At 46.5% G+C, this 24,543-nt stretch overlaps 1 protein-coding gene across 1 annotated transcript; it reads left to right on the top strand.

The window, feature by feature from the left end:
* The first annotated feature begins 973 nt into the window (after nucleotides 1-973).
* Nucleotides 974-10,685, top strand: LOC127054759 (protocadherin-10-like). The gene is made up of 4 exons (XM_050960926.1): nucleotides 974-3,623; nucleotides 7,085-7,143; nucleotides 7,259-7,347; nucleotides 7,850-10,685. The coding sequence occupies exons 1-4, from the start codon at nucleotides 1,017-1,019 to the stop codon at nucleotides 8,107-8,109; spliced, it is 3,015 nt and encodes a 1,004-aa protein (XP_050816883.1). The 5' UTR covers nucleotides 974-1,016; the 3' UTR covers nucleotides 8,110-10,685.
* The last annotated feature ends 13,858 nt before the right edge of the window (nucleotides 10,686-24,543 follow it).

Consider the following 24,543-nt stretch of genomic DNA (forward strand, 5'->3'; position numbering starts at 1 on the left):
TGTGTGCGCTGCTGAAGAAAGGTTAATGTAAAATCTGTTGAACAGCCAGCCACACGGAGCCCCCTTCGGCCGCTTTCCGCCATCTCTGCTCTCACAGCAGGGGACTCTGCTGGATTAGAGACACTTTGGAAATCCTGTAGGCTCGAAGAGGGCAGGGTGTTAGGGAAGCAGGAGGGGGGCCTTTCTCCATGTCTCTGTGCTGATGGAATCAGCCTTGAGCCGGCTGTCTGGGATGTAATCCCCTTCTCTGGTAATTAAAAAAGTCAGCATTACAAGGAAAACGGTGTGCAGTAAAATGTAATCAATTCTGTGGGAGCTTAACCATCTGTTAAAGGTTAAATCCATACATGGAGGCTGATGTCAGGATATTCATACGGAGGATTTGGCTTTCGGTGTGTTTCGGGGTCTTTAATCTACCGCATGGCTGAAGCAAACATCTGTGGGAAAATATTACTGGCCCCATATTCATCTGCTCGGGGCTAGAGATGCAGTCGCCCAGTAACCAGTAACATAAACTTCCTCTCTCCGGGCGGAGAGGCGAAGGCCAGTCAATGGGTCCCCGCGGGGGTGGGTCCTAGCGGGCAGTGTGATCAGATTTAATGGGAGTTGTGTTCTTTCCGTTCAAACAGGTTTTCTTCTTTGCAATAAAGTCACTGGGGCGGAATCCGTCTCCGTCAGGCAGTTCCGTGCCACGCTGGGAAGATACCTGACCTTTTCCTCTATGGAAATTATTGCAATCTCCCGGGCATTAGAATTAACACATCGCGCTCTCTCCCGCCCCTCGCCCTAGTCAGCAAAGGGTTAACCATTCCGGCAGTAATTACAGCTCCAGCTTTCGACTCCTCTGTCCACCAATGCGGTGCTGAAATGCGAGGCGGGTCCTCCCTCCGCTGCTCTGTCTGTGAGCCCGAAAGTAGTTGGAAGTCCAAGTGTTGGACAAACACAAGTGGGCGAGCGGCACAGCAGCAGCGGCGGCGCTTTCAGGCCCGGGCTAACCACCGCACCCTTCGCCTCAGATGCCTTGTGCCCGGGGAGACAGCGCAAGCTCCTGCTGGGTGGCACGGGTGGTCTCGGGTAAGCCTTATCCCTGGAGGCGCTGCCGGAGCAGGGGCCCCTGCGCCATGGGGACTGGAGTCTGGGGCAGCGGCTGGACTTGGAGCTGGCAGATGCTGCTGCTCCTAGTGACTTCTTGCCTGGAGCCGGCAGCCGGCCAGCTGCGCTACTCTATCCCCGAGGAGCTGGAGCACGGCGCCTTCGTGGCTAACATCGCCGAGGACCTCGGTCTGGAAGTGTCCAAGCTGTCGACGCGGCGGTTCCGCATAGTGTCCGGGGCCGGCACCAAACAGCACCTGGAGGTGAACTTGGAGAACGGGATCCTCTTCGTCAACGAGAAGATCGATCGCGAGGAGGTGTGCGAGGCCGGCGGGGCCTGCCTGCTGCACCTGCAGCTGGTGATCGAGAGCCCACTGGCGCTGTACCGCGTGGAGGTGGAGGTGCTGGACATCAACGACAACGCGCCCAGCTTCCCCTGGCCGGAGTACGTGCTGGAGGTGACCGAGTCGGCGCTGCCGGGAGCCCGCTTCCCGCTGGAGAGCGCGCAAGACCCAGACGTGGGCACCAACTCCCTGCGCACCTACCAGCTCAGCCCCAACAGCTTCTTCTCCCTCGAGGTGCAGACCCGCAGCGACGGCAGCAAGTTCGCAGAGCTGGTGCTGGAGCGAGCCCTGGACCGCGAGCAGCAGCGCAGCCACCGTATGCTGCTCACTGCCCTGGACGGCGGCCTCCCGGAGCGCTCGGGCACGGCCGGAATCCTAGTCACCGTGCTGGACGCCAACGACAACGTGCCGGCCTTCGACCAGCCCTCGTACGGGGTGAGCCTGCCCGAGGACGCGCCCCCAGGCACGCTGGTCATCAAGCTCAACGCCACGGACCTGGACGAGGGCACAAACGGCGAGATCGAGTTCTCCTTCAGCGGCCACGCGCCGCCCGGGGTGCGCCAGCTCTTCAGCGTGGAGCCGCGCAGCGGGCAGGTGCGCCTGGCAGGCCCGCTGGACTATGAGCGCGCGCGCCTGCACGAGCTCTACGTGCAGGCCAAGGACCGCGGCCCCTCGGCGGTGGCCGTGCACTGCCGGGTGCTGGTGCACTTGCTCGACGTCAACGACAACGCGCCGGAGGTGAGCCTCACCTCGGTCTCCACGCCCGTGCTGGAGGATGCGCCGCCGGGCACCGTGATCGCCGTGATCAGCGTGCTGGACCGGGACTCCGGAGACAACGGGCAGGTAAGCTGCGAGATCCCCCACAACGTGCCCTTCCAGCTCCAGGCCGCCTTCCACAACTACTACACACTGGTCACCACCGCGGGGCTGGACCGCGAGGCCGTGCCCGAGTACAATGTCAGCATCACGGCGCGGGACATGGGCTCGCCCGCGCTGCTCACCAGGAAGACCCTGACCGTCCAGGTGTCGGACATCAACGACAACGCGCCCCGCTTCCTGCAGCCCTCCTACAGCGTCTATGTGCTGGAGAACAACGCCCCGGGCGCCTCCATCTGCTCCGTCAGCGCCCTGGACCCCGACTGCCGGCAGAACGCCTACCTGTCCTACTCTATTGCCGAGGGGCACATCCAGGGCATGCCCGTGGCCACCTACGTCTCCATCAACTCGGACAGCGGGCACATGTATGCGCTGCGCTCGCTGGACTACGAGCAGATCCGCAACTTCCAGGTGCAGGTGCAGGCCCAGGACGCGGGCTTCCCCCCGCTCAGCAGCAATGTCACCGTCAACGTCTTCGTCCTGGACCAGAATGACAACGCGCCGGTCATCGTCTCGCCCGTGCCCCGCAATGGCTCGCTTGCCACAGATGTGGTGCCCCGCTCGGCCGACCCCGGCTACCTGGTGGGGAAGGTGTCTGCCCTAGACGCGGACTCCGGGCAGAATTCCCGGCTCTCCTACCAGATCCTGCAGGCTACTGACCCCAGCCTCTTCAGCGTGGCCCTGTACACTGGCGAGCTCCGCACCATCCGAGCCTTCCTGGACAAAGATGCCACCAGGCAGCGCTTGGTCATCCAGGTGCGGGACAACGGGCAGCCGCCGCTCTCCGCCTCGGTGTCCCTACTGCTGTCCGTAGTGGAGAGCGTGCCCGAGACGCTGTCCGATTTCAACGAGCTTTCCCTGAACCCCGAGCTCTCCTCCTCCACGCTCACCCTCTACCTCATCGTCTCCCTGGGGTCCGTGTCTTTCACCTTTCTGGTGGCCATCATCATCCTCATGGCCATCAAGTGTCACAAGGACCGGCACTCCCTGCATGGCTACGGCTGCTCCCTCCCCGCCTGCTGCTGCGTGAAGGCCAGGGCCTCAGCCGACGTCTTCAAAAATTCCAACATCAAGCCCCAGCTTTCCTCGGGCAACAAAGTGCCCACCAACTGCCTGGACGGGGCGGGCAGCGGCCCTCCGGGCTACTGCTACAAAGTCTGCCTGACCCCGGAGTCCTCCAAGAGCGACTTCATGTTCCTAAAGCCCTGCAGCCCGAGTCCCCCGAGGAACAACGAGAAAGCCGCCGAGAACTTACCAGGGCCGGGAAGGAAGCCCCGAGCGGCCAATAACACCGTCAGTGCCGCCAGCCAGGTAACCCTGCGCTGCAGTACAGCCGGTGGGGCTCAGGGAGACGCACCGGGAGAGAGTGCCATGAAATACCCCTTCAAGGGTTAGCCCAGCTTTCCCCTCTTCTTCTCTCCAGCCCCCGCCCCCTTGGAAAAGAATCTGAGCTGGGAGAAATCCTTTCATTCAGGCACATCTTTTTAAAGATAATTACCCGACCCTTTGATCAAGTGGCTGTGTCGGAATTAGTACCCGTCAGACAGCAGGGAATTCTCCAGCACGCTCCTTACCCTTTTCGGTTAATGATTTGGGGAAGTCAGGCTCATTTTAAATTAACGAAAGTAGCAGAAAGCGCTCAGAAGCGGAGCCCAGCTCCCATTAAGACTGAAATACGGAACGTGCCCAGGAAAGCCAAGGGCTGTCTCAGGAGATGACTGTCCCCCTTTGAGGGCTCTTGCTTAGCCTCCGATCGAGGCTGCACAACCCCGTAGCCTTCCTTCAAGAGAGCCAGACGTGACAGCCGGGCTGCAAAGCAAGCGGTAGTTTAAGCCTCTTGAAATTTCACTCTCTGTTCTGCATTTCCCCATAGCACATATTACAGGCGGCAGGAATTACTCAGGCGCTCTAGTGGCCCATGGGGATTTTCAGCTCCTTTGTCTCAATAAGAAATTCAGGCAGATACACCCGGCTTAAGCAGATTCAGATGGAGCCGTTGCCCAATGCTGCATCAGTATCGCACCCAGTGCCTTCCTACTAGTGACGATCCTTTTCGGGTTTTTATTATTTATTTATTTATTTATTTATAAATTGCCCTAAGTGGCTTTGTTGGAGGGCGGGGGAGGTTTCATGCGGTGATTAAAATCCTTCTCAAACTAAGGAGGGGAGCGAAGGGGGTCATGCTGCAGTATTGCCTCTTCAGTCCTCACAGTTGAGACCTGGTGTCTTGTTTGGTTCTTTCAGAGGCATCTCCTTGCCTTTTTAACTGAGATACTTCGCCATTTCCCCATTTCCTAAGGACACCACTTTTCTCCTGGCATCTATTAAAATTAATGCTGAAATATTGTCATTGAAGGGGAAGAGCACTTTGCAGAAGACAAATGCCTGACATTTTGGTGAACTGATCACTAGATGGTGCAAACGCCTAGACTCTGTGCTCGGAGAGAAAAAAAGATTTAAAGAGATTTTTATGTCAACATTTGTTAGGTATTTAAATGAATAACGTCTAATTTTTTAGATGAAATACTCTTTCAATAACGCGATTACTGGGGATGGATGGGGATGAGAAGCCTAATCCACTTACAAACATTTTACTTTTAACAAAATATCCTTTTTTAAAATAAGCACAAGACTTTCTGTAGACAGGTTTTCTTTTTACATTTTCCCTTGGATCATTGGACACAGTTGTCTAATATGTTAACACGATTTTCCTCCAGTCAGTTACAAACTCCCTCTAGTGACATTCCGCACACAGCTGATTTCCACACCTCTCAGCCTCAGGATGGTGTAGGGAGATACCAGACTAAGCCACCTCAATCGAAACTAAATAATAACAAAAAAGGTTTACAAATATTAAGAGAAAAAAATCTGTAATGAAAGAATGGATCCAGATTTACAAACAGGGGTTGGGAATTAAGATATGAAAACTGAGGCAGCAGGGAAGAGGGAGAAGAAAGGAGGTGTGATCTAGGGTGTGGGAGGAGACAAGTCTGGAAGACTTCGCTTTTGGCTCAGTCAGAGATTTCCTGTGTCTCTGTGCCTCAGTTTCCCCTCTGTAAAATGGAGATAGTATTACCTCACAGAGGTGCAGTGAGGCTTAATTCTTGGATGTCTGAGGGGCACTTTGAGAGCTGGTGGATGGCTCTCTAAAGGGGCAAAGCAAGTTCCTATCAAACCTGTGTTACCAAATGCCAGAAGAACACTAGAGGGCTCAGTTATGTCCAAACAGTTACTTTGGTTACTGCCACGGGCTAGTTGGCTTCAGAGGCACATTGCTTTCAGAATACAGTCATTGGCCTGATTCCTATCTCACTCCCGCCACTGTAACTCCACTGGCTTCTTTCCCTTGGCTGTTTTCTGGAACGAGGGCGGAAGTGGGAGGGAGATATGTCCTGAGCTCACCGGATCTCATCCCTAATACATTTCCCACCCCTCATGCTGCCTCCCAAGGAAGGGAAGCCTGGAATTTGAATGCTCACTAATCTGTCTTTTCAGTTACAGCCACCTCTAAGACATTTAAGTTTTTACCCCTAAATCTTCAGAAATGGCTTCCCTGATTCGGACTCGCTTTTGAGCTTGCACTTGGCCAATGACCAGGATCAACTGCACCCAGTTTGCGCTGACCCTGGCCTGAGAAATCATTGACAAGGCAGGAACTGGAGCCTTCCAGCGTCTGACCTAAATGACAACGAGGCAGGCATATTAAATAAAACTGTGCAACAATAGTGAAATAATTGGGGATTTTTAATGCAAGCCAAATCGAATACAGCTCCCATTTCACAATCCAGCGAGTCTGACACTGAGATTAAGAAATCACTCTGGCTAAACCCAAGTTGGAGTCTGACCGAGAAAACAGAATACAAATGAGCCCCTTTGAAAGCCCTGTTTGCTTCTCCGTTCATGTTTCTATCTGATGTTCCATCACCTCCTATTCTTTGAAGGAGATGGATTAGAAGAACAGGGAGATTATTTAGACCGGCAACATATTTACAGAGAGCAACTGAAGTGAGTTAGAGTGCGGGCCAGAGAGGGTTTTCAATGGATTTCTGGAAGCAGACGGCTTGTTGCTTCACTGGTGAAACATAAAAGATAAGACAGCTCTCTTTGTTAGTTGTTCTAAACGCAGAAATCCTACAAGCAAGCAGCAGCTTTGTTCCTGCGCTTTGGCAGGGACAGTAATTAAATACTGTAATCTGAATGAGATCCGAAAGCAGGCCAATAACTGCATGCAGAGTGACAGCTTTAGCTTTCAGTGGGAAAGGTAAATATATCTCCCCCAGACCAAGGAGAATACTGCAGCATTGTCCTGCCATTTGCCCTCTGTCTCTGTCTTGCACTTTTCACTCCTCGGGTAGCGTCAGGTGTATGGGTTCTTGGGGGTGACTTTTTTTAATCAGAGCTGGAGATTCTGTCAAGTGATCAGTTTCACATAACCCTAGGAGATATATCTAGAAGGCATCTCACTTCTCTTGCTCTAGCGATCATTTCCCACCTATTTCGCAGTGTAGCTAATTCACCCCCTAACCACATGGAACCTGGGCCTTCAGTGATTTCTCAATTTACCTGGGAAGCAGGCAGAGTTCATCTAGCGCAGACCAACCCAACCTAGCCACATAGCCAAAAGGATCTAACCGAATTCATTCAATTCCCTTTGCTGTGACCATTAAGTGCTCAACGCTTTTTTGGGAGGAGGTGATGGGTATGGCAAACCCATGCGCCAGAAAGATGGAAATTCCATGTGTCTAATGTAGTATATTTCCTGTGTTTTACAGATCAAACAGCCCAATACGGACTGGCTGCCTACAAAAACCCAGCTATCAGCCCTGAAAAGGTACCAGAACCGAATACTTAGAGGGCATGGGGTAAAGGGGGAGGGATGGTTATTGCTGACCCGAATATGAGTGGAGTCTACATGGCGTCTTTGTTGTCTTGATGGTTCTCTTTAGTTCACAGAGTCTGGAGGACGTAGGGGGAGTCTGCAGAGGAGTCCAGAAAGAGCACGACAGGCTTCGTACCCTGGTCACTCCAGTCTCTGGTTAGTGTTGGGTAGTGCAGAACATCACACTCCTAAAGTCTAACCGGGCAGCGCCCAAACTGGCTGGGGAAACCGAACCAGCCTGCCAGTCTAAGGCCCTATCTGAGCCTTTCATTCCCCACCAGCGCTGTATGTGCTTTATCCCGCATCGGAGCCCGGGCTGCTCCAAACCCTAGCCTCACCCGAGGTCAGTGCATCGCCAGGAATGGGCGGGGGCAGCGAAGGGAGCACTGGGATGTTGGAAATGTATCTTGGTAGTGAGAGGAATCTTCCTATGTACCAGTCACAACAGCTATAGGCACCAGAGCTAGTAATGTAGAGCGGTAGTCCAGCGCCACCGGCCTGCAGCCCAGCCCCTTGAACGGATTCATTTCTTCCTACCTCGGGCACGTTAAAGGCAGATTAAGGCATGGCTGGATTGGGGGAGGGTGTATCTGGCTGTCTGATCCTCTCTGGTCGCCAGCAGCTTTTCCCGGCTCTAGCTAACATTTGCTTTCTCCAGAATTCCAGAAAGCATCCGGAGCCTCCAACAGCATTTGGACCCCCAGATATGGCCCCCTGTACCCTCCGCACATTCTGCCTCTGGATTACCAGCACAACGTTTATATACCAGGGACCCCAACCATGGTGGCAAACAAGGAGGGGCCCCGCTGCCTGGATCCGGAGGACAGGAACAGCTTCTCCACTTTTGGAAAGAGGGAGAAAATGGCCACCTATTGCGACATAGGCGACAGTATGATTATCAACAATGACCTAAAATAATGGCTGCCAGACTAGAGCGCCGGGCCGAGGCAGCTCTGTTCATGTTCCTGGAGAAGCTGAGATGGGATCAGTTGTCCTTTCCAGCCTGCAGTTTTCATACAGTGCAAGAAGCAGTGGAGTCCACAAAGTGCCCTCCTTGCTAATCTGCTGAACAGTGTGATGCGAAGACATTGCCTGCAGCCCAGGTACCCATTATTATAATTAACCAAGTCCAGTCTCCGGTCTGCAGCTGGACAGAAGAGGAGATGGATTTGTAGTACTTGAACTGAGAGAAGGAATGAAATAGGAAACTGACGAATGACATTAAGATTCTTCTCATGTCATTCTGCAGGGGCGGTAGCTGGTCTGTGTATTGATGGGGACATGACCCTTTAGTAGTGGATGTGAGGATTACACGAAGAATTTGCCTTGTGTTAAACACATCCCCATGCAGACTTATTCTGGGGGCCGAAAATCCAAGCAGCCCTCGGCCTTCATTTCAAGAAGCCTTTAGCAAGCTCCATTTTGTAACTATTGTAACTTCTTTCCTTGTGAGGCTATGTGAATGCATCAAGTACACGTGTTTGTTTCTGACCGTTGAACGCACTGGAATGGCTGCAAAATGCCATGTTAAAATCAAGAGGGCTGAGAGAGCTACTCGGTTTAAAGCAAACATAGACAGTACCTGGGCAGGGAGAACTCTCCATAAATTAAGGAGTTATGGAATACTGTAATAATTTCTTAGACCTGGAGCACAGATCAGTTACAGGGGAGACATGGAGGCAGCGCACATCATGCTAAAACCAGCCCATTGTTTCTGGCCTCACTGATAGTTAAAAAACATAACAAACAACTGCCGGGTGTTGTAATTTTTGATCCTCTCATCTGAACGCAGATCTCATCTAGGAAGACAGTTTTTTATTATTAATATTATAACTAAAAGTTTCCAGGATCTAAGAGTTCTTAAAGAGAGAGTTTATGGGCAAGTCTCGCGTTCCCAGGCAAGGGACCCACACCTCCTCCTCTTTGTGGTCTGTGATATGGAAGGGGGATGGGATGGAGACTGGGCAGCCAGGGGATACACAGAGTGGGGTTATATCATCTTTTCTACTTAGCCTTCCTCAGGAATCTCAGGAGCACTGAAGGCAGAGACCCTGGTTATGGTACCAGAGTCTTAATGAAGCCAAGTTACCATTTAGCCTGGGACTCCGCATAGGGGTCAGATATGGTACAGGGGTTCAGTCTTCTACCTGAATGGCGTTGGCCTCCTGCAAGCCCCTGGAATCCTCTACATTTAGGGGAAGGTTCTGCTATCTTATTCACCAATAACAGCCCCTTTGGTGATGACTGTGGGGTGGATCTCAGCGAGATTTCCTTCCCTAGAGCCCACTTTTGTTTTTTCCCCTATGAGACGTGTAAAAAATAAACTCCCCTTTTTGACTGGTGAGCAGTAGGGTGGGACCCATCTTTAGATGGGGAGATGACCTCTTGCACACAAGCACATCACTGCTCTAGCTGCCCTGGCAGATCAAAGAGAAGTTTTCACTCCACCCCACGTTGCTTTTTAAGGCATTAAACACACAATCAGGCAGAATCCCAAATCAAAAACAACTCTGCCCACCTCCTACAAACTCCTCTGTTAGTTATACTCAGCCTAGAGTCCGAAGAGTGTATTTCCTTTGAGAAACTCAACCGAAGATAATTGTCCACCACCATCGAGAAAGTCCAAGCTCGTTCAAATTTGCCATGCAGGTGGGAGTGAGGACACAGCTCAGATCAGGCGATTCTACTTTTATCTTGCTTGGGACTAGCCCCCGAGATCCCAAAGGTCTCTGAATCTGAATCTCCTCTTTGTTGACAGATTTGAACTGACAAACCTATTTAAAATAACACAGAGGAACAATTTTCCTGGAGAGCTATGTTGGTCTGTGGGCATGGAAACCATGTGGAGAAGTGTGCCAGAGTCACAGAAGGAAGATTGCTAGGCTTTTGAATTACAGCTCATTTCGAACCATACAAGCAGTGCATGAGAAATTCCCTTTCAGCAAGTAGCCTTTGTTTCACAGTGTTTGCTTTATACTAATAACTTATTTTAATAGCTCAGACAGCTCTATGGCTTTTCTGATGGGCAACAAACAGCAGCCACGCTGGCAGCAGTTTCTCCGATGGTTTTGTTTTTCACCTTTCATTGAGCAGAATATTATTGTCGTCTCCGAGCAGGGACTTGGCCAAAGCTTGCTGGAGATCTTTTAAAGCTCTGTAATTTGCTGCATTTACTATATTGGATGCTAGCAATATTAAAATACTTCATCTTGTCGTTTCCACAGAAGAGCCCTTGCTTTCCTTTTAAAATCTCTGCTCTGTGCACTATTGCATTCCTCACCTGCACGGCTTCCGTTCAGGGATGGCTGCAGTATCCCTGTACATACTTCGCTGAACTCTTGGCCCCTTCAATCACTTCGGTGGTAACAGGGGCAGCTCTATGTATTTTGCAGCCCCAAGCAAGGCAGTCAGGCTGCTTTGGGAGGCGCGCCTGAGGGAGGTCCGCCGGTCCTGCTCCTTCTCCTACCAGCCGCCGAATTAGCGTGGGACCCTCGGACCTCCCGCAGAAACGCTGCCAAAGGCAGCCTGACTGCCACCTCACGGGGATCGTCAGGCCGGCCCCCCGCGGCTTGCTGCCCCAGGCACCCGCTTGGGGGCCGTCAAACTTATTTCACCAGCTCCCTGAGGATTCCCTCAGCGTTGGGGGAACAAGTAGGTGGACTAGCCATTCTCCCTGACCCCTCTTCTGGCCCTGGGGAGAAAGGAGGTGTGGCTGGAGCAGCTGCAGATCTTGGAGATCCCGAGCTGGCAGAACAACCCCATGGGGCTGTTTTAAGTGGCACAGGGGATCAAGGTGTCCCCCTGCTCTTCTCAGGGTTAGGACCCCCAGAGGTTGCAGAAAGTCCCAGTTGCTCACCTGCCTGGGCGCCGATCCTACAATAACGGGTCTAGCCCGTTCAGCTGTGCTAGACACAGGGTTGCTAACCTCTCTCCGAAGAAAGCACTTCAGTATCCTTCTGCATGAAAGCTGCAAGCTAAATACAATGACCTATTGGTGTCCTTTGCATTGTTTCTACTATTCAGTTAAGCTTTTCCTGGGAGACACGGCACCCACACCTGGCATCTCGATTAGCAGGAAGACAGGCACCTATCCCTGGATATGTGCCAAAAGCAAGGACGTAGGTGTCTGGAAGCAGATGTGTCAGATTTGCCATGGAAAAATCCTCCCCTCTCCAACCGCTTTCTTTCGTTCTTTCTAGTGGAGTTCCCTGGTTAGCTGCAGAGCTTGGTCAGCGTCAGTGCAACTTTCCCAAATACAGAAGTAAGACTGAGGGGGGAGGGAAGGGGAGCCAGGGTCATCAGTACCCTCCTCCCAAGCTCCAAATACAACCTACGCTCCACCTGCTTGTGATCCCCAAATGAGAGGATGCCCACAGTTAAACGGGGCAGATTTTCATCACCTGATCTTCCCGCTTTCTCCCATGATTGATCAGCAATGACTTTTTAACAACGTTGACGTTAAATTGTCATAATTAGGCTTTAGAGCTAACCCCTAGTGGAAATGAATTGGGTCAGTCATTGTTTTCTCTGCCGAGTCTGCCAGCTGTGGGCTAACCAGTGCCGATTCTACAGCTGGTTTTGGGGATGTAGATGTTATTTATCTGTTCGGAAATGGACAGAGCTCACCAAGTCACTTCATAGGGGCCACTAAACAGTGGCCAGGAGGTAATCTTCGGTGAAGCATGATCTTGCAGTTAAGGAAAGCAGGCGTCGAATTCGGGAGACCTGACTTCTATCCACATTCCTGCCACATGATCTTAGGTAAAATAAAAACAATCACTCTGTTCTTTATTGTAAAACGAGGCTAATGATATTGCCTTATTTCATAAGTGAGCTGTGAGGTTTCTTTCAAGTCATATTTATAAAGGGCTTTGAGATCTTCAGAGAGAGTGTTTTAAATGTTTTATTATTAATGATTAGTTTTTGCCAGATTCAGAGCAGGTTCTAGATATGAAATCTTCATATTCCAATTTTACAATTTGGCATATAATTTTGTGGTCATAAAGGGGTGGTTTCCTGGCCTGTGAAGAATGTTAAGGAAAAACAAAGAAACTTCAGGAAGCTAAAGTCTTATATCCTCATATGAAATTAGATGGTTTAGAGAAACCCGATTGCTGCGGAAAGTAATACAATCAAAAAGCCATAACTCCATTACATTGACTTAATTCCCTCTAACACTTAGCGGGCATGTGCCAAATTCCGGGGTGCAATCCAAACCAGTGAGGAGTTTTGTCACTGCCTGCCTTGTAATCCCGAGTGCTTCAAAATGCTCTGCTGCTGTAGTGCTCTTGAGCGAATGTTTCTAGCCAGCATAAAAACATGCACTGAGTGTCTGTGTGTTAAGCCCTGGTTCAGTTTTCTGTTCCTTACAGCCTACCTACAACACAGAAGCCCCAATGAGGTTACACCTGGCAAGATGACCCCAATGCGTCAGAGTCCTGAATTTTCCCAAAACTATGGGCTCTGCAAAGTGGAGCCCTCTCCTGGATCATCAGAGAGGTATTAAGGTTCTTTTGTTCCTTTCGAAGATACAATACCCAGCATTACCACATTAACTGAAGTTAACGTTCACCTTAAATCAAACACAGTCCTGGCTTGGTTTGATTAAAAGTAAATCAAGTTTGTTAACAAAAAGAAGATAGGATTTTAAGCGAGTTCAAGTAGAAAGAGTAGAGTTGGAACTGGTTACCAGCAAATAAAAGTGAAAAGCCCTTTCTAGGAGTCTAAACTTAACAAAACATGCTACAACCTTTGTTCAAGGTAGTTTCTTTACCAATCTACCTCCCAGCAAGATGGCTGACCAAGCCTTAGGTTAAGCTTCCCCACAAAGTCCAGAGTACTTGGTTCAATTGTCTTCTTAGGTGAAAGATCACTTGTGGTTTTCTGTCCCCCCGTTTTTTTAGTCCTGTGAGTCTTTAAAATGGATTCTTCTGGAGGTTATCCCCTAAAGTAAAGTTCATTCAAGCCAGGAGGAAGGTGACAGAAGTTTCATGATGGTTTCTTCCCCTGCTTGTTGGTTAAAATGCAAATCAACCTGTTCCCTGCAATCTCCTTCCCCTCTTGATGGTCCTATGTAATTTACATTCCCCAACCCCTTGTCTCTTAATGTACCTTGGAAATACCTTCCAGGTGTCAGAGCCACTCCTTTGTCCAGGGTGGAGTTACTTTAGCCAAAGGCAATTGATTTTGAATTGTCCCAGTGCTAGGAGTTCTGCACTCTCTCCAGGGAGCAGGTCTGCCTGTTAACCCATACTTTTCCAGACTAGAGAAATTTAAGTCCCAGTATCTCTCTTCCCCATGCATTCTTTCCCATTCACTCTGGCAGCTTTAATAAATCCCATGTCCATCTCCAACAGAACAGAGCTCATAACATTAATCAGAGGACCTGCAGGTACCTCTTAGGATCCTGTGTTAAATACAGTTGCATTAACTGTTCATACATTTTGGGGGTATGATGTTATCTGATTAAAATATGACCATACAGATCATAGTTGCAACCACTATTATATATTTGCAACAAATCTTGTACAAAATGTGGCATGTAAGACGTCTATTAAAAGGTTATTATTTTCTGGTTATGATTATGCTATATGTATGTATGTATCATTTTTGTATTTGACGTTATGAGTATTGGCTCTATACCTGGATTTCAAATGTTTTCTCCTGGGGTAACTAACAAGGTAGTTAGCCAGCACATCTTGGAGGGACTATTCAAATTGAGTGGCCCATCAAAAGGACACTTAACTCACAATGAACATGTGACTTGCTGATGTGACTCCAAACACTATCTGGTCACCTGTGATTTTCCACTAGGCATGCTGAGATTTTTGTTTGAAACATTGAGTTTCCCTCCACATGGCAAACAATATAAAAGGACCTGGAAACCCCACAATTTTGCCTCTTTCCTGTCCTTTGGGATCAGAAGAACCTATTATCTGATGAGACTGGTTGTAAAGAACCACTTCTCTCTGAATCCAGTGTTTTTGGTGGTGATGTAAGAATTGGAATGCCTGAGGAAACTGCCTTTATGTTTTCTTGTTAGCCAGTGTGGTGAAACAGGAGTTAATTTTGTGGCTGGTTTGGTATATCTTATAAAAGAATAACCACCAGTTTGATGGGAGGTTCTTTTTCCTATTTAATAAATCCTTATATAGTTTGTTATAGGACTGGCTACAAGAATTCTCTTTGTTGTAAGATCTAAGGTGCAATTGACCTGGGATAAGTGAATGGTCCTTTGGGACTGGAAGTAACCTGAATATTGCTGTGATTCTTGGCGGAAGAGACCACCTATCACAAAAGTATGCTCACATGGATGGTGAGCTAGATCTGAGTACCCAAGGAGACTGTCTGTGACTCCATATTAAGGCTGTTATAGTGCCTGAGGAGTTTCCACTTGATAATTGATTGGTGAAATCTAAATATAGAATTCACAACCAATTTGGGGTTTGTGGCCTGGTTCTTAAGAGTCTGCCCTGAGGTTGGTACATATGCTCTTGAGTCACTGCAGATCAGCATTACAGGGACCATTGCAGAATTCATGTTAAATTCCCTTCCCCCATGCCACCATCTAAGAAAAAGGAAATTTAATCTCACTAAGAGTTCAACAGAGACAAATCATTATCTTTACCTTGACTCCTATTACCTTTGAAATTAATAGTGTACACTATGTATTTTGTTGTTACCAAAGCAAAAGACAGCAATATTCACAGACTATAATTGCTGTGTATCAATTTGGATAGGTCAAAAAGGTGTTGCTTTCAGAAGGGCATAGTATAAAGAACTCAGAATTCTGGCCCTGAATCACAAAAGTTAGAGGTGGAAAAGATATTGATCAGCCAATCCAACTCCTTGTAAATAAAGGAATATAGAAAGTTTCTTATCCTGGGACACCATTTAATTGTCTAATATATTTCACTTTCAGGATTTTTCTCATATTATTACCTTAATTTAAATTTGACCTATTATACCTTTGTGTATCATGCTAATTTCTGTCTATCCTTAAGGTGGGAAGCAAATCCCTTAATTAAGCATATTTCAGTATATATGGTACAGACTTCTTTTTGCGTGCCTTAATCCCATGGCCATCCCATGCTCACCCTAATGACACAGCCAGAAGCCTTTAGTAGATTGCCAAGGTTACAACACAATGCTGGAAACTCCTATCTTGCCATATACTGAATATAAGAAAAAATCAGGGCTGTGGTTCAAACACTGTTCTGACTATTCTAACTAACGTGGAACCAAAAGAGCCATCCATAATGGAAGTGCTTTGGGAATGAAGTGAATAACTGGATGAAAAGTCTTTTCATTATTGTTGAAAGTTAAGTGGCTCCTTTATGGAAGGCAAAGAGGATGTCTCTAACCAGGAACTAATGAAAGTTACTCCTCTTCTCACCCCTTGAATTCAAGTGTTTTTCATGGAAGGTGCTAAGTCAATATAGGTTGGGCAGTTAAAGCTTAACATTTTCCTTACAGCTTCAACTGCAGAGTTCCAGCCCCAGAGGAAGCAACGATTAAATATATATATTTAACTAACTGTGTACCTAACTAATATGACCTGCAACATTTTGCTGCCTTTTGCCGTATTTGGCATGCTTCTCACTGAAGTGACTTAAATAAACTTAACTTTATTTAATTATATATATATATTATATATATATAATTAAAGAAAGGGGACATATTAGTTTATCTCCTGAAATTAATTGTGCTTTTGCATAGTGTTTTTACTCTCAGTATTTACATCACTTTAAAAATATTGTTTCTCTGAGCCTGGTATACAACTTCCTGAAGGTCAGGCAGCATAAATGGTGAACACTTCAGTATCATAGAACCTCAATTTCACAGTTTCCAATTTCTGTGACCTACTTTTGTCTTGTTGGTGGAAATCAAACTACAATGATGAAGGCTCAGTTCTGATCTAATTTCCTCATTGGCATATCACAAAAGGAATAGCATTTCCTTTTGAGGGGCGGAAGAAATCTCTGCTTAAAACTATAGACACACCAGGATATTACAATCTTTGTAGAGAACACGCCTGGTCAGACTCGTATGTCCAATATGTCTCTCTTCTTTGAAGATCTCCCACATGGGTTGCATATGATTGCAAATGGAAGATCTTAGAACTACAACCTTGTTATTTTTGTGTTCCTTCTTGAACTAGTGCTAGGGCATGTCTCATGAGCATTGACTACTTTAAGTATTATTGAAACATACACTGCACATGAGCATCCTCAGAAATACAGTCAACAGAGTGCTGTCTTTTTACACATGTTTTTGCACATTTTGAAGATAACTCAGAGATCAAAAGGCAAAACTCAGCATTCAGGGACCCGAAAGACAGATTGTGATAAAAATGAATGTGTGAAGGGTGTGCGTGTCTTGCGGCTCTCAAACTTCTGAAGATTAGCTTATGCTGCTCAGAGGGTCAGTAAGTTTGGCCAACCCTCTGTAATATGCTTTCACTTCAGTGAGAAGCATGCCAAATAAGGCAAAAGGCAGCAAAATGTTGCAGGTCATATTAGTTAGGTACACAGTGCTTCTGGGCTCAAAACACAATAGGATTAATTTTCATGCTTATGCTTAGTTGAATAGGCTCTTTGGACTTGAACATTATTTATTTCTTCTTAATAACTTGAAATCCTTCTGGACTGGATAGCCAACATGAAGTCGAGAGCTAGATACACAATTGAAATGTGAGATAGATGGCTCTGATCCTGCAAACACTTAAGCAGGTGCTTAACTTTAGTCATGAGTAATGTAAAGATATTACAGGATTGTTTCAATCAGGCCCACAGATTACCTCATGGACCCAAGAAAAGCAGACACACCCACTGCTTAGGCAGATAAACCACTAAGTTCTTAGAGCCAAGGACAAGGATTCATTTGCATAGGTACAGAGTGTTACACCCAGTGATCAAGTGGGATGTTGCAGGCCAGTGAACTGGTTATAATCACAAGGAGAGAGGCAGAGACTTTTATACACAATATTACACATCCTCTTTTATCAACACCCTTTTTCTCATTTGCTCCCCCAAAATTTTCCTTCCCTATTGGGTAATATTTATTGTCAAACATGATCCAAATTACACAATTTAGCAATAACAAAACTATCAACCCTATTATATAAAAGAGATTTTGTTTTCCCTAGATAGCCCAAAACCTCAATATTGGATGGCCAGATGTTAATATTCTTTGCCAGGAACCTTTGTTCACACTTTTCTATCTCTAAAAGGTTATACAGAGGTTGTAACAACCACTTGAATACATAGGTCTGCACATTTGAATACATAAGGCACACATTCAGCTTAATTGTGTTGCCCTCTTTTTGTGATTACAGCCCTGAAAATATCAATGTGAGATCAGAGGTTGTGGCCATAGACCTAATCTAAAACCCACTGAGGTCAATGGGAGTCTTTCCATTCACTTTAATGGTCTTTAGATCAAGCCCACAGACTGATGGTTTGGATCAAACCCATTCAGAGGTGGTTTTAGTTTCTTCAGTGACTCCAGTTTTTTCACAAAGATTAAAATCAGATTAGTATTCCCATATTTAGCAGTGACTGGGCCCAGTTATACATTGATTTCCCTTGAAAGTGCACCAGTGGCTCAGCATGTCTCTTAGCCCATTCACTAGGACAATTCAGCATTTTGAGTTAACAGTTACCCCTCTATTTCCTTCATATTATTCTATCACTAGTAGTTTTGTGTTAATAAATGTATTTATATACATCTTTCTGATATTTAACCTTTGCCTCAGATTTAATGGCTTGAAAATTGCAAGGTAGGATTGTCATGTACTGCTTTCTCTGCTCCTTTTATTTTCTCTTTTACTCACCTGAAAACATCTTATGCTACCTTCCCCATAGAGATAAAATGTAGAAACAGGCCCGAGCTGAGTGAACTGCATAACTCCCAGTTTGCCTATAATGCATTTTCAGTCTAAGTGGTGGAAATGTCACAGATTCTGTTTGCAATGTTCATTCTAGTGGAATGAATCTTTCTTGTTAGTGATAATAGGAATTAATCATCTTAATTATTGTGAGAGTAAGTAGACACCTTTGTGTATTGAATAACTTATGACATTTTTGTTCAAAGAGCTCAAATCAAGCCTTAGAAAATAAATTAAATATGACCCTAGAGCAGCCTGCACTTTGCCTAATGACTTGTCTACCATGAAATTCAATGATGTACAAATCTTACAGTTAAATAAATGATGTATTTTTTGCATGTTTTAAACAATAGGAGCAATTTTATTACAGAATTCTGAATTCAAAGTATTTCTCCAACGCCAAGAAATAGGGCAAACAAGTTCATGCTAAACTGATTGAAAAATAAAGTATTTGTGCAGTTGACCATCAGAAATGCATTCAACAGATCTGGAGGCATGTGTGATGAGTTCTTTTTACTTCATTGCTAGGGATATCTACAATAATAGGTGAAAAAAATTACAAGAAATAAGGAGAGAGTGAAGACTCCTGGAAGGGTCAGTGAGATCTCCATATCAAATCTGCTTATTTTAATAATGTTTACAATAGGGAATATCATTAAACAGCTACAAAAATGTCTTATCATACATTTTACCTGTGCAGAAAATAAATCATGTTGATACAAAGAAAAGATAAAGGTAGAAAAGCGGGAGAAGCTTTATGAGTATTAGCAGGATTTCAGATAGGCTGGGATGTAGAGTACGTATGAAAAGGTAGCTGCGTCTGAAATACAAGAATTGGGGTTAAATTGCTATATGAACCTGGAGGAAATAATGAGCTGTCTGAATTTACTCTGTTCTCTTACAATGAGTCACCACATTTCTGTATCCAAGTCTTCATCTAAATAACACTGGTGTTCAACATTCCATAGTGATAAAAACATAAAGGAAGATATTTATAGAAGGATTTAACTCAGTTGTTTTTTTAATCTATCTGAAATCCAGGTGTTTTATGAGCACCAGGAAATACAGCTGCACTAGTTTAGTTCCTGCTGTGACCTGACAGGTTGCTAAACATCCCATGGTGACAGATAGTGATCTAGAAATAAAGAGTTAAAAGGCTGACAGCTTTGATTTGCTCATGGTATTAATGCGTTACCCATCAAAAATAAAGTGGTTTTGATTCTGCTGGTTTTGGTCTAAAGTTTTATCAAACTTTTATCAGAGGTCTAATCCTGACCCTGCTGAAATCAATGGGAAGTTTGCTATTTGATTCAGGGGGAGCTGTTTTGTGGTGCTATGAGCTTGACACTGGACATCATCAATGATGTTCTAGTCCCAATCCAGCAAAGCACATAAACACCTGCTTAATTTTAAGCAGGTGAATAGACCCATTGAAGTCAAACACATGTTGGAGTGCTTTGCTGGCTTGGGGTCAGAACACTCTGCACCTTGCAGAATGGAGTTGGTAAGTTACAAGAAAGCATTGCAGTTGTGCTGCTAGGTTGCAAAGATGCCCCCTTAATGCAGCCTTCCCATCCAAGTCTCACACAGCCTCTGTCATAGTTTTAATTATTGTTCACTCTTTCTGATATACCCTCCTTTCCCTTCTATACAACTATTGTTGTTTGGAAACAAATTAGTTTACTTACCTATGAACACTTTTACCTGTTCTCTCTCTTCCAAGAGACAGAGCGAAAGAGAAAACTTGCACACACAAACAGGTCCACAATTGCCCTGGTTGGCTGCCACCTAACCCTGTAGGTGCCTAAACTCAGTTGGTGCCTAAATATTTGCTGTAAAAGTCCCTTAGACACCTAAGTTTCTGTCTCTGGACATGTGCACAACAGTTCACTCTAGGCATTCAGATGTCCAAGACCCAGTGGGAGCCTCAAACTAGGTGTAGACGGGCATTCCCTACCTATCTCACCTGTGGGGTCCAATCTGGTAGGCCTCCTTTGAGCACACCTACCTGATAGGGGCCCATTCAAAAGCTGGTTGCAGGAACAGGTGCTGGAACCTCCCTTATAAGTTTTAGACCAGTATTCAGAGCACTCACCAGGGGTGTGAGAGAACCATGCTCAATCCCTCCTCTGCTTGAAGGGCAATAAGGGGTTGAACAGGGGTCTCTCACCTCTCAGGAGAGAGCCCTAACCACTAGGTTAGGGGATATTATGAAGTGGAGCTCCCTCAATCTCTCCTGTTGGAGTGGTTCCACTTTGGATAAATACTTAAATAGTCATTGGGCCAGAGAGCATGAGAATGACTCTATAGCAGGGGTCAGCAACCTTTCAGAAGTGGTGTGCTGAGTCTTCATTAATTCACTCTAATTTAAGGTTTCACGTGCCAGTAATACATCTTAATGCTTTTAGAAGATCTCTTTCTATAAGTCTATAATATATAACCAAACCATTGTTGTATGTAAAGTAAATAAGGTTTTTAAAATGTTTTAGAAGCTTCATTTAAAATTAAATTAAAATGAAGAGCCCCCCAGACTGGCGGCCAGGACCTGGGCAGTGTAAGTGCCACTGGAAATCAGCTTTCAGGCCACCTTTGGCACGCATGTCATAGGTTGCCTACCTTGCTATATAGACTGGTGGTCAAGGCACTCATCTAGGCAGAGGGAGACCAAAGGCCCTGTCCCCTTATTATTGGATTATTTATCCAAAGTGAAACATCAAGTTTGTGTGGCATTAGGTAAAAGAAACAGCTTAGACACCTGATTCCAGGAGATGGTTCCTGGTTGTGGATCACAAGCAAAGAGAGGCACCTCTCTGTAGCCTGGACTTAGGTTATGTCTACACTGCAATTAGACACCTGCGGCTCACTCAGGTTTGCAGGGATTGGGCTGCAGGGGCTGTTTAATTGCAATGTAGATGTTTGGGCTTGGGCTGCGGCCTGAGCTCTGGGACCCTCCCACCTCACAGGGTTGTAGAGCCCAGGCTCCATCCAGAGCCCAGATATCTACACTGCAATTAAACAGCCCCACAGGGAGCCCAAGTCAGCTAGCAGAGGCCAGCAGTGGGTGTTTAATTGCAGTGTAGACATACCCTCAGAGATCTAACTCCGCGCAATGGGCAGGGCTTATGAGTCAGGAAAACCTCCTTTCCTTGGCATCTCCCAAGGGCTAGATAAGGCCTAGAATGCTGGCTTCTGTGGGTCTCATTCTTAAGCACCCGTCTCTCCCCATGCAGTGTGCTTAGGTGCCTAACTGAGGCTTTGTGGATTTTCAAGATGCCTAAAAGCTTTCTTGATTCACTGAATCAAAGGCCTGACAGAAGTCTATAAAAAGTATTGCTCATGCCTTATTAAATTCAGCTATCTTCTCCAAAAGCTGTCTCAAGGTAAAGATCTGGTTTATAATTGAATGGCCATATCTAAAGCCTCACTGAATAGTCCAGCCTTTTCCATGAAGTGCATTGCTGATTACCCTGGGAACTATGAAATTCTACAAATGTGTAATCTTGAACCTTTCAGTGTCTGGAGTGTTGTGTGTATTAACTGAAGGTAAGGAACCTTTCTGTCTAGCTACTCAAATTGTGCCCATGTTGTTTGCCTCCGTGGATGTCTAGTTTGGCCCCTCAGAGCCTTGTCCAAAACTGCCTCTGATTGTTTTTCTACTCTTGTTTCTACTCATCCTGTATTTCACCTACATCCTCTCCTCTCCACCCTCATGTCACCATTCTTTTTCTTCTCCCACTTTCTTTCATGGCCCCCTTATGCCTGGAATTACTTCCCCATCCCAATGACCTTCCTATCCCTACCCCATTGCATCAGGTTCCCATTCTGTATTCTGTCAAATCCCAACTAAAAATTTACCTCTTCCATGCAGCCTACAAATGCTAACTGCCCGGTCTCAATAAAACCACACTGGCTCCCCCATCTGTACCACAAACAAACACAAATATTCAGGAATTATCACCATTCTGTGGCCTAGACACTATAGGAATGGATGCTTTATAAATACCATGGCTACTAGTTAGCGAGACAGATAGACAGAGCTAGATTGTTTGGGTCATGCTTTTCTTGTCTTAGACTGAAAGCATCTATCTAGCTATCTTGCACTCACACCATGGTATACAAGCGCCTCCTAGGGGCAAGGAACTTGTAATCACTTAACTAATACAATTATTAATCATAATGAACCAATGACCACCAAAAACCTGTTGCTGCGACTCTTAACGCTACTGATCTGTGTCACAAAGGACGATAACAGGAACAGAACATGTGCCCATTATTAGCCACGAGGACTTTTGTCTGGTTCCACTGGGCAGTGGAAGTTCTCCTCGGCAGTGTGGAGACTCTTTGAAGACCCATCCAACTGGTCTTGGGGCCTAACGTTTGTTTGACAGATTCAGAGTCACTGATAAGAAGCTCAAGTTACTGACACATGTAACCAGATATGGGCAGCCTCAGAACACCGGAACTGAGGTGATCTGAGGCTCTGGGCAGTTCAGGCTGACCCCAGTTTGCGCAACAAAATATGGTTAAGGATTTGATATTGGCGTAATATGGAGAGCTGAGGGTTCAAGTAGATTTGAATGCCAGGGGCAGTCTTGCCCTCACTTCACTGGGGTTCCCGGGAGTTTAGTGCATGCGGAATGTGGTCCCCAAGTCTTTGCAGATGATCTTTCTTCTCCGTTATGTGTATTTGTTTATTTTACTTTATATTCCTGAAGCATTTGTGGAACAAAGCGCTAGCTGACGATTCCAAATGAAGCCTGTTGCTGTTATTCTGCCTGTTTGTTATGAGCAGGGTATTTTCTCCTTGTGTCTCTCAAGAAGAGTTCAGACCAGATCGTGTGAACAGAACGATCCCAGCCAAAGCTTCTCAGGACACACAAGATTCTCACACAGTTTAATCAGTTTCTGATGATTGGATTTTTATTTGCTCCTTTCCCCTTGTTGACCCTTTCATCTGGAGAATGAAATGGTTTAAGGGATTATTTAAGAAGAATTTCCCAGGGTCAGATTTATTCTGGTCTGTAGCTATTTGCGATCACTGTGAATGGACACACTCATTTGTAAAGATCTGCTGAAGTTCCAAAACACGCGTTACAATTCTAATAAAAAATAAGCGAGTGCCATAATGTATGGCAACTTTAGGTATTGCGGTTGACCAACAAGAAACTGAAATCTGTATGTCTGTCTGCCTTGCTAATTCAGAGACAAATTTAGAAATTTACTGGTGCTCTACTAGTGTTAGTATCTCAAGATACGAGAAAAAGCAACGTGAAGACTTTATTCTTAAATGATTGCTTCTACACAAGAATTTGGGTCTGAATTATAGAGAACAATCCTCAGCGCAAAACAGGTGAATTAAGTTAAGAGAAGGACAAAGAGGCTATTCTTGTATTTTCTCCTCATGAGTTGTTTCCTAATAAATGCACAGTTCAACAGCCAAAGAATTGAACACAGAATACAAGTGAAGACTATCCTAAAAAAACATATTATGCTAAAGACCTGCTTTGCTCGGTGCTTAGGTGCCTTGAAAAAGTTTCCCCACAATGCTTTCAAAGGGAGGTAGTAAAAGTAACTAGAGCGAGAAATGAGACTGAGAAGAAGACGCTATCATGACACTTTGTGCTACCTGAAGCTGGAGTTTAAAAACTCAGTTCACTTATATTGCCTTACTGAAGGGACTCTGACAGTTGCAGGGTTCTAAACAAGAGCAGGGCCAGTGCAACCATTTAGGCGGACTAGGCGGTTGCCTAGGGCGCTGAGATTTAAGGGCTCCAAAAAGCACCCCCAATTTTTTTTTAAATGGTTGAACAGCCACTGCTGCTGGGACAGAGAGGTAGTCTGAGCTGCCAGCGGCAGCCGGCAGCCCAGGTGTACCCTGGGTCAGCGTGCCACCGCGGCAGCCGGAAGCCCAGGGGCGGGGGTCCCCTGGCCCAGGGAAACCCCGGGCTGCCGGCTGCTGTGGAGGCGCACTGACCCTGGGTCAGGGCGCCGCTGCGACAGCCGGCAGTCCAGGGTATCTGGAGGGGGCGGCAGGCAGCTCCCGTGGAGTCGTGCCTGCGGACGGTCTGCTGCTCGCGCGGCTCCAGTTGACCTCCCCCAGATACCACTGCGGCAGCTCCACCGGAGCCGCGGAGCACTGGACCGCCCACAGGCACCACTGCGGCAGCTCCACTGGAGCCGCGGGACCAGCGTGCCAGGCAGCGAAATTGCCGTCAGCCTAGGGTGCTCAAAACCCTAGCGCCGATCCTGAACACGAGGCTTCTTCTTAAGGGAATTCGCATTGGGTTCCTCTATCAGTTTATCCTTGAATCTCAGCATCGATGCCTGCTCACACAGAGAGTTATTAGTTTAATTTTGTTTTGAATTACAACAGGAAGCAGAGAGAATTGGAAAAGAAAACACGTTTTTCCAGTCGAGAGGCTGGAAATGAGGCCATTTATCCTGGGAAACGTCAATGGGGAACA

The sequence above is a fragment of the Gopherus flavomarginatus genome, chromosome 7 (assembly GCF_025201925.1).
Source record: "Gopherus flavomarginatus isolate rGopFla2 chromosome 7, rGopFla2.mat.asm, whole genome shotgun sequence".
Lineage (NCBI taxonomy): Eukaryota > Metazoa > Chordata > Testudines > Testudinidae > Gopherus > Gopherus flavomarginatus.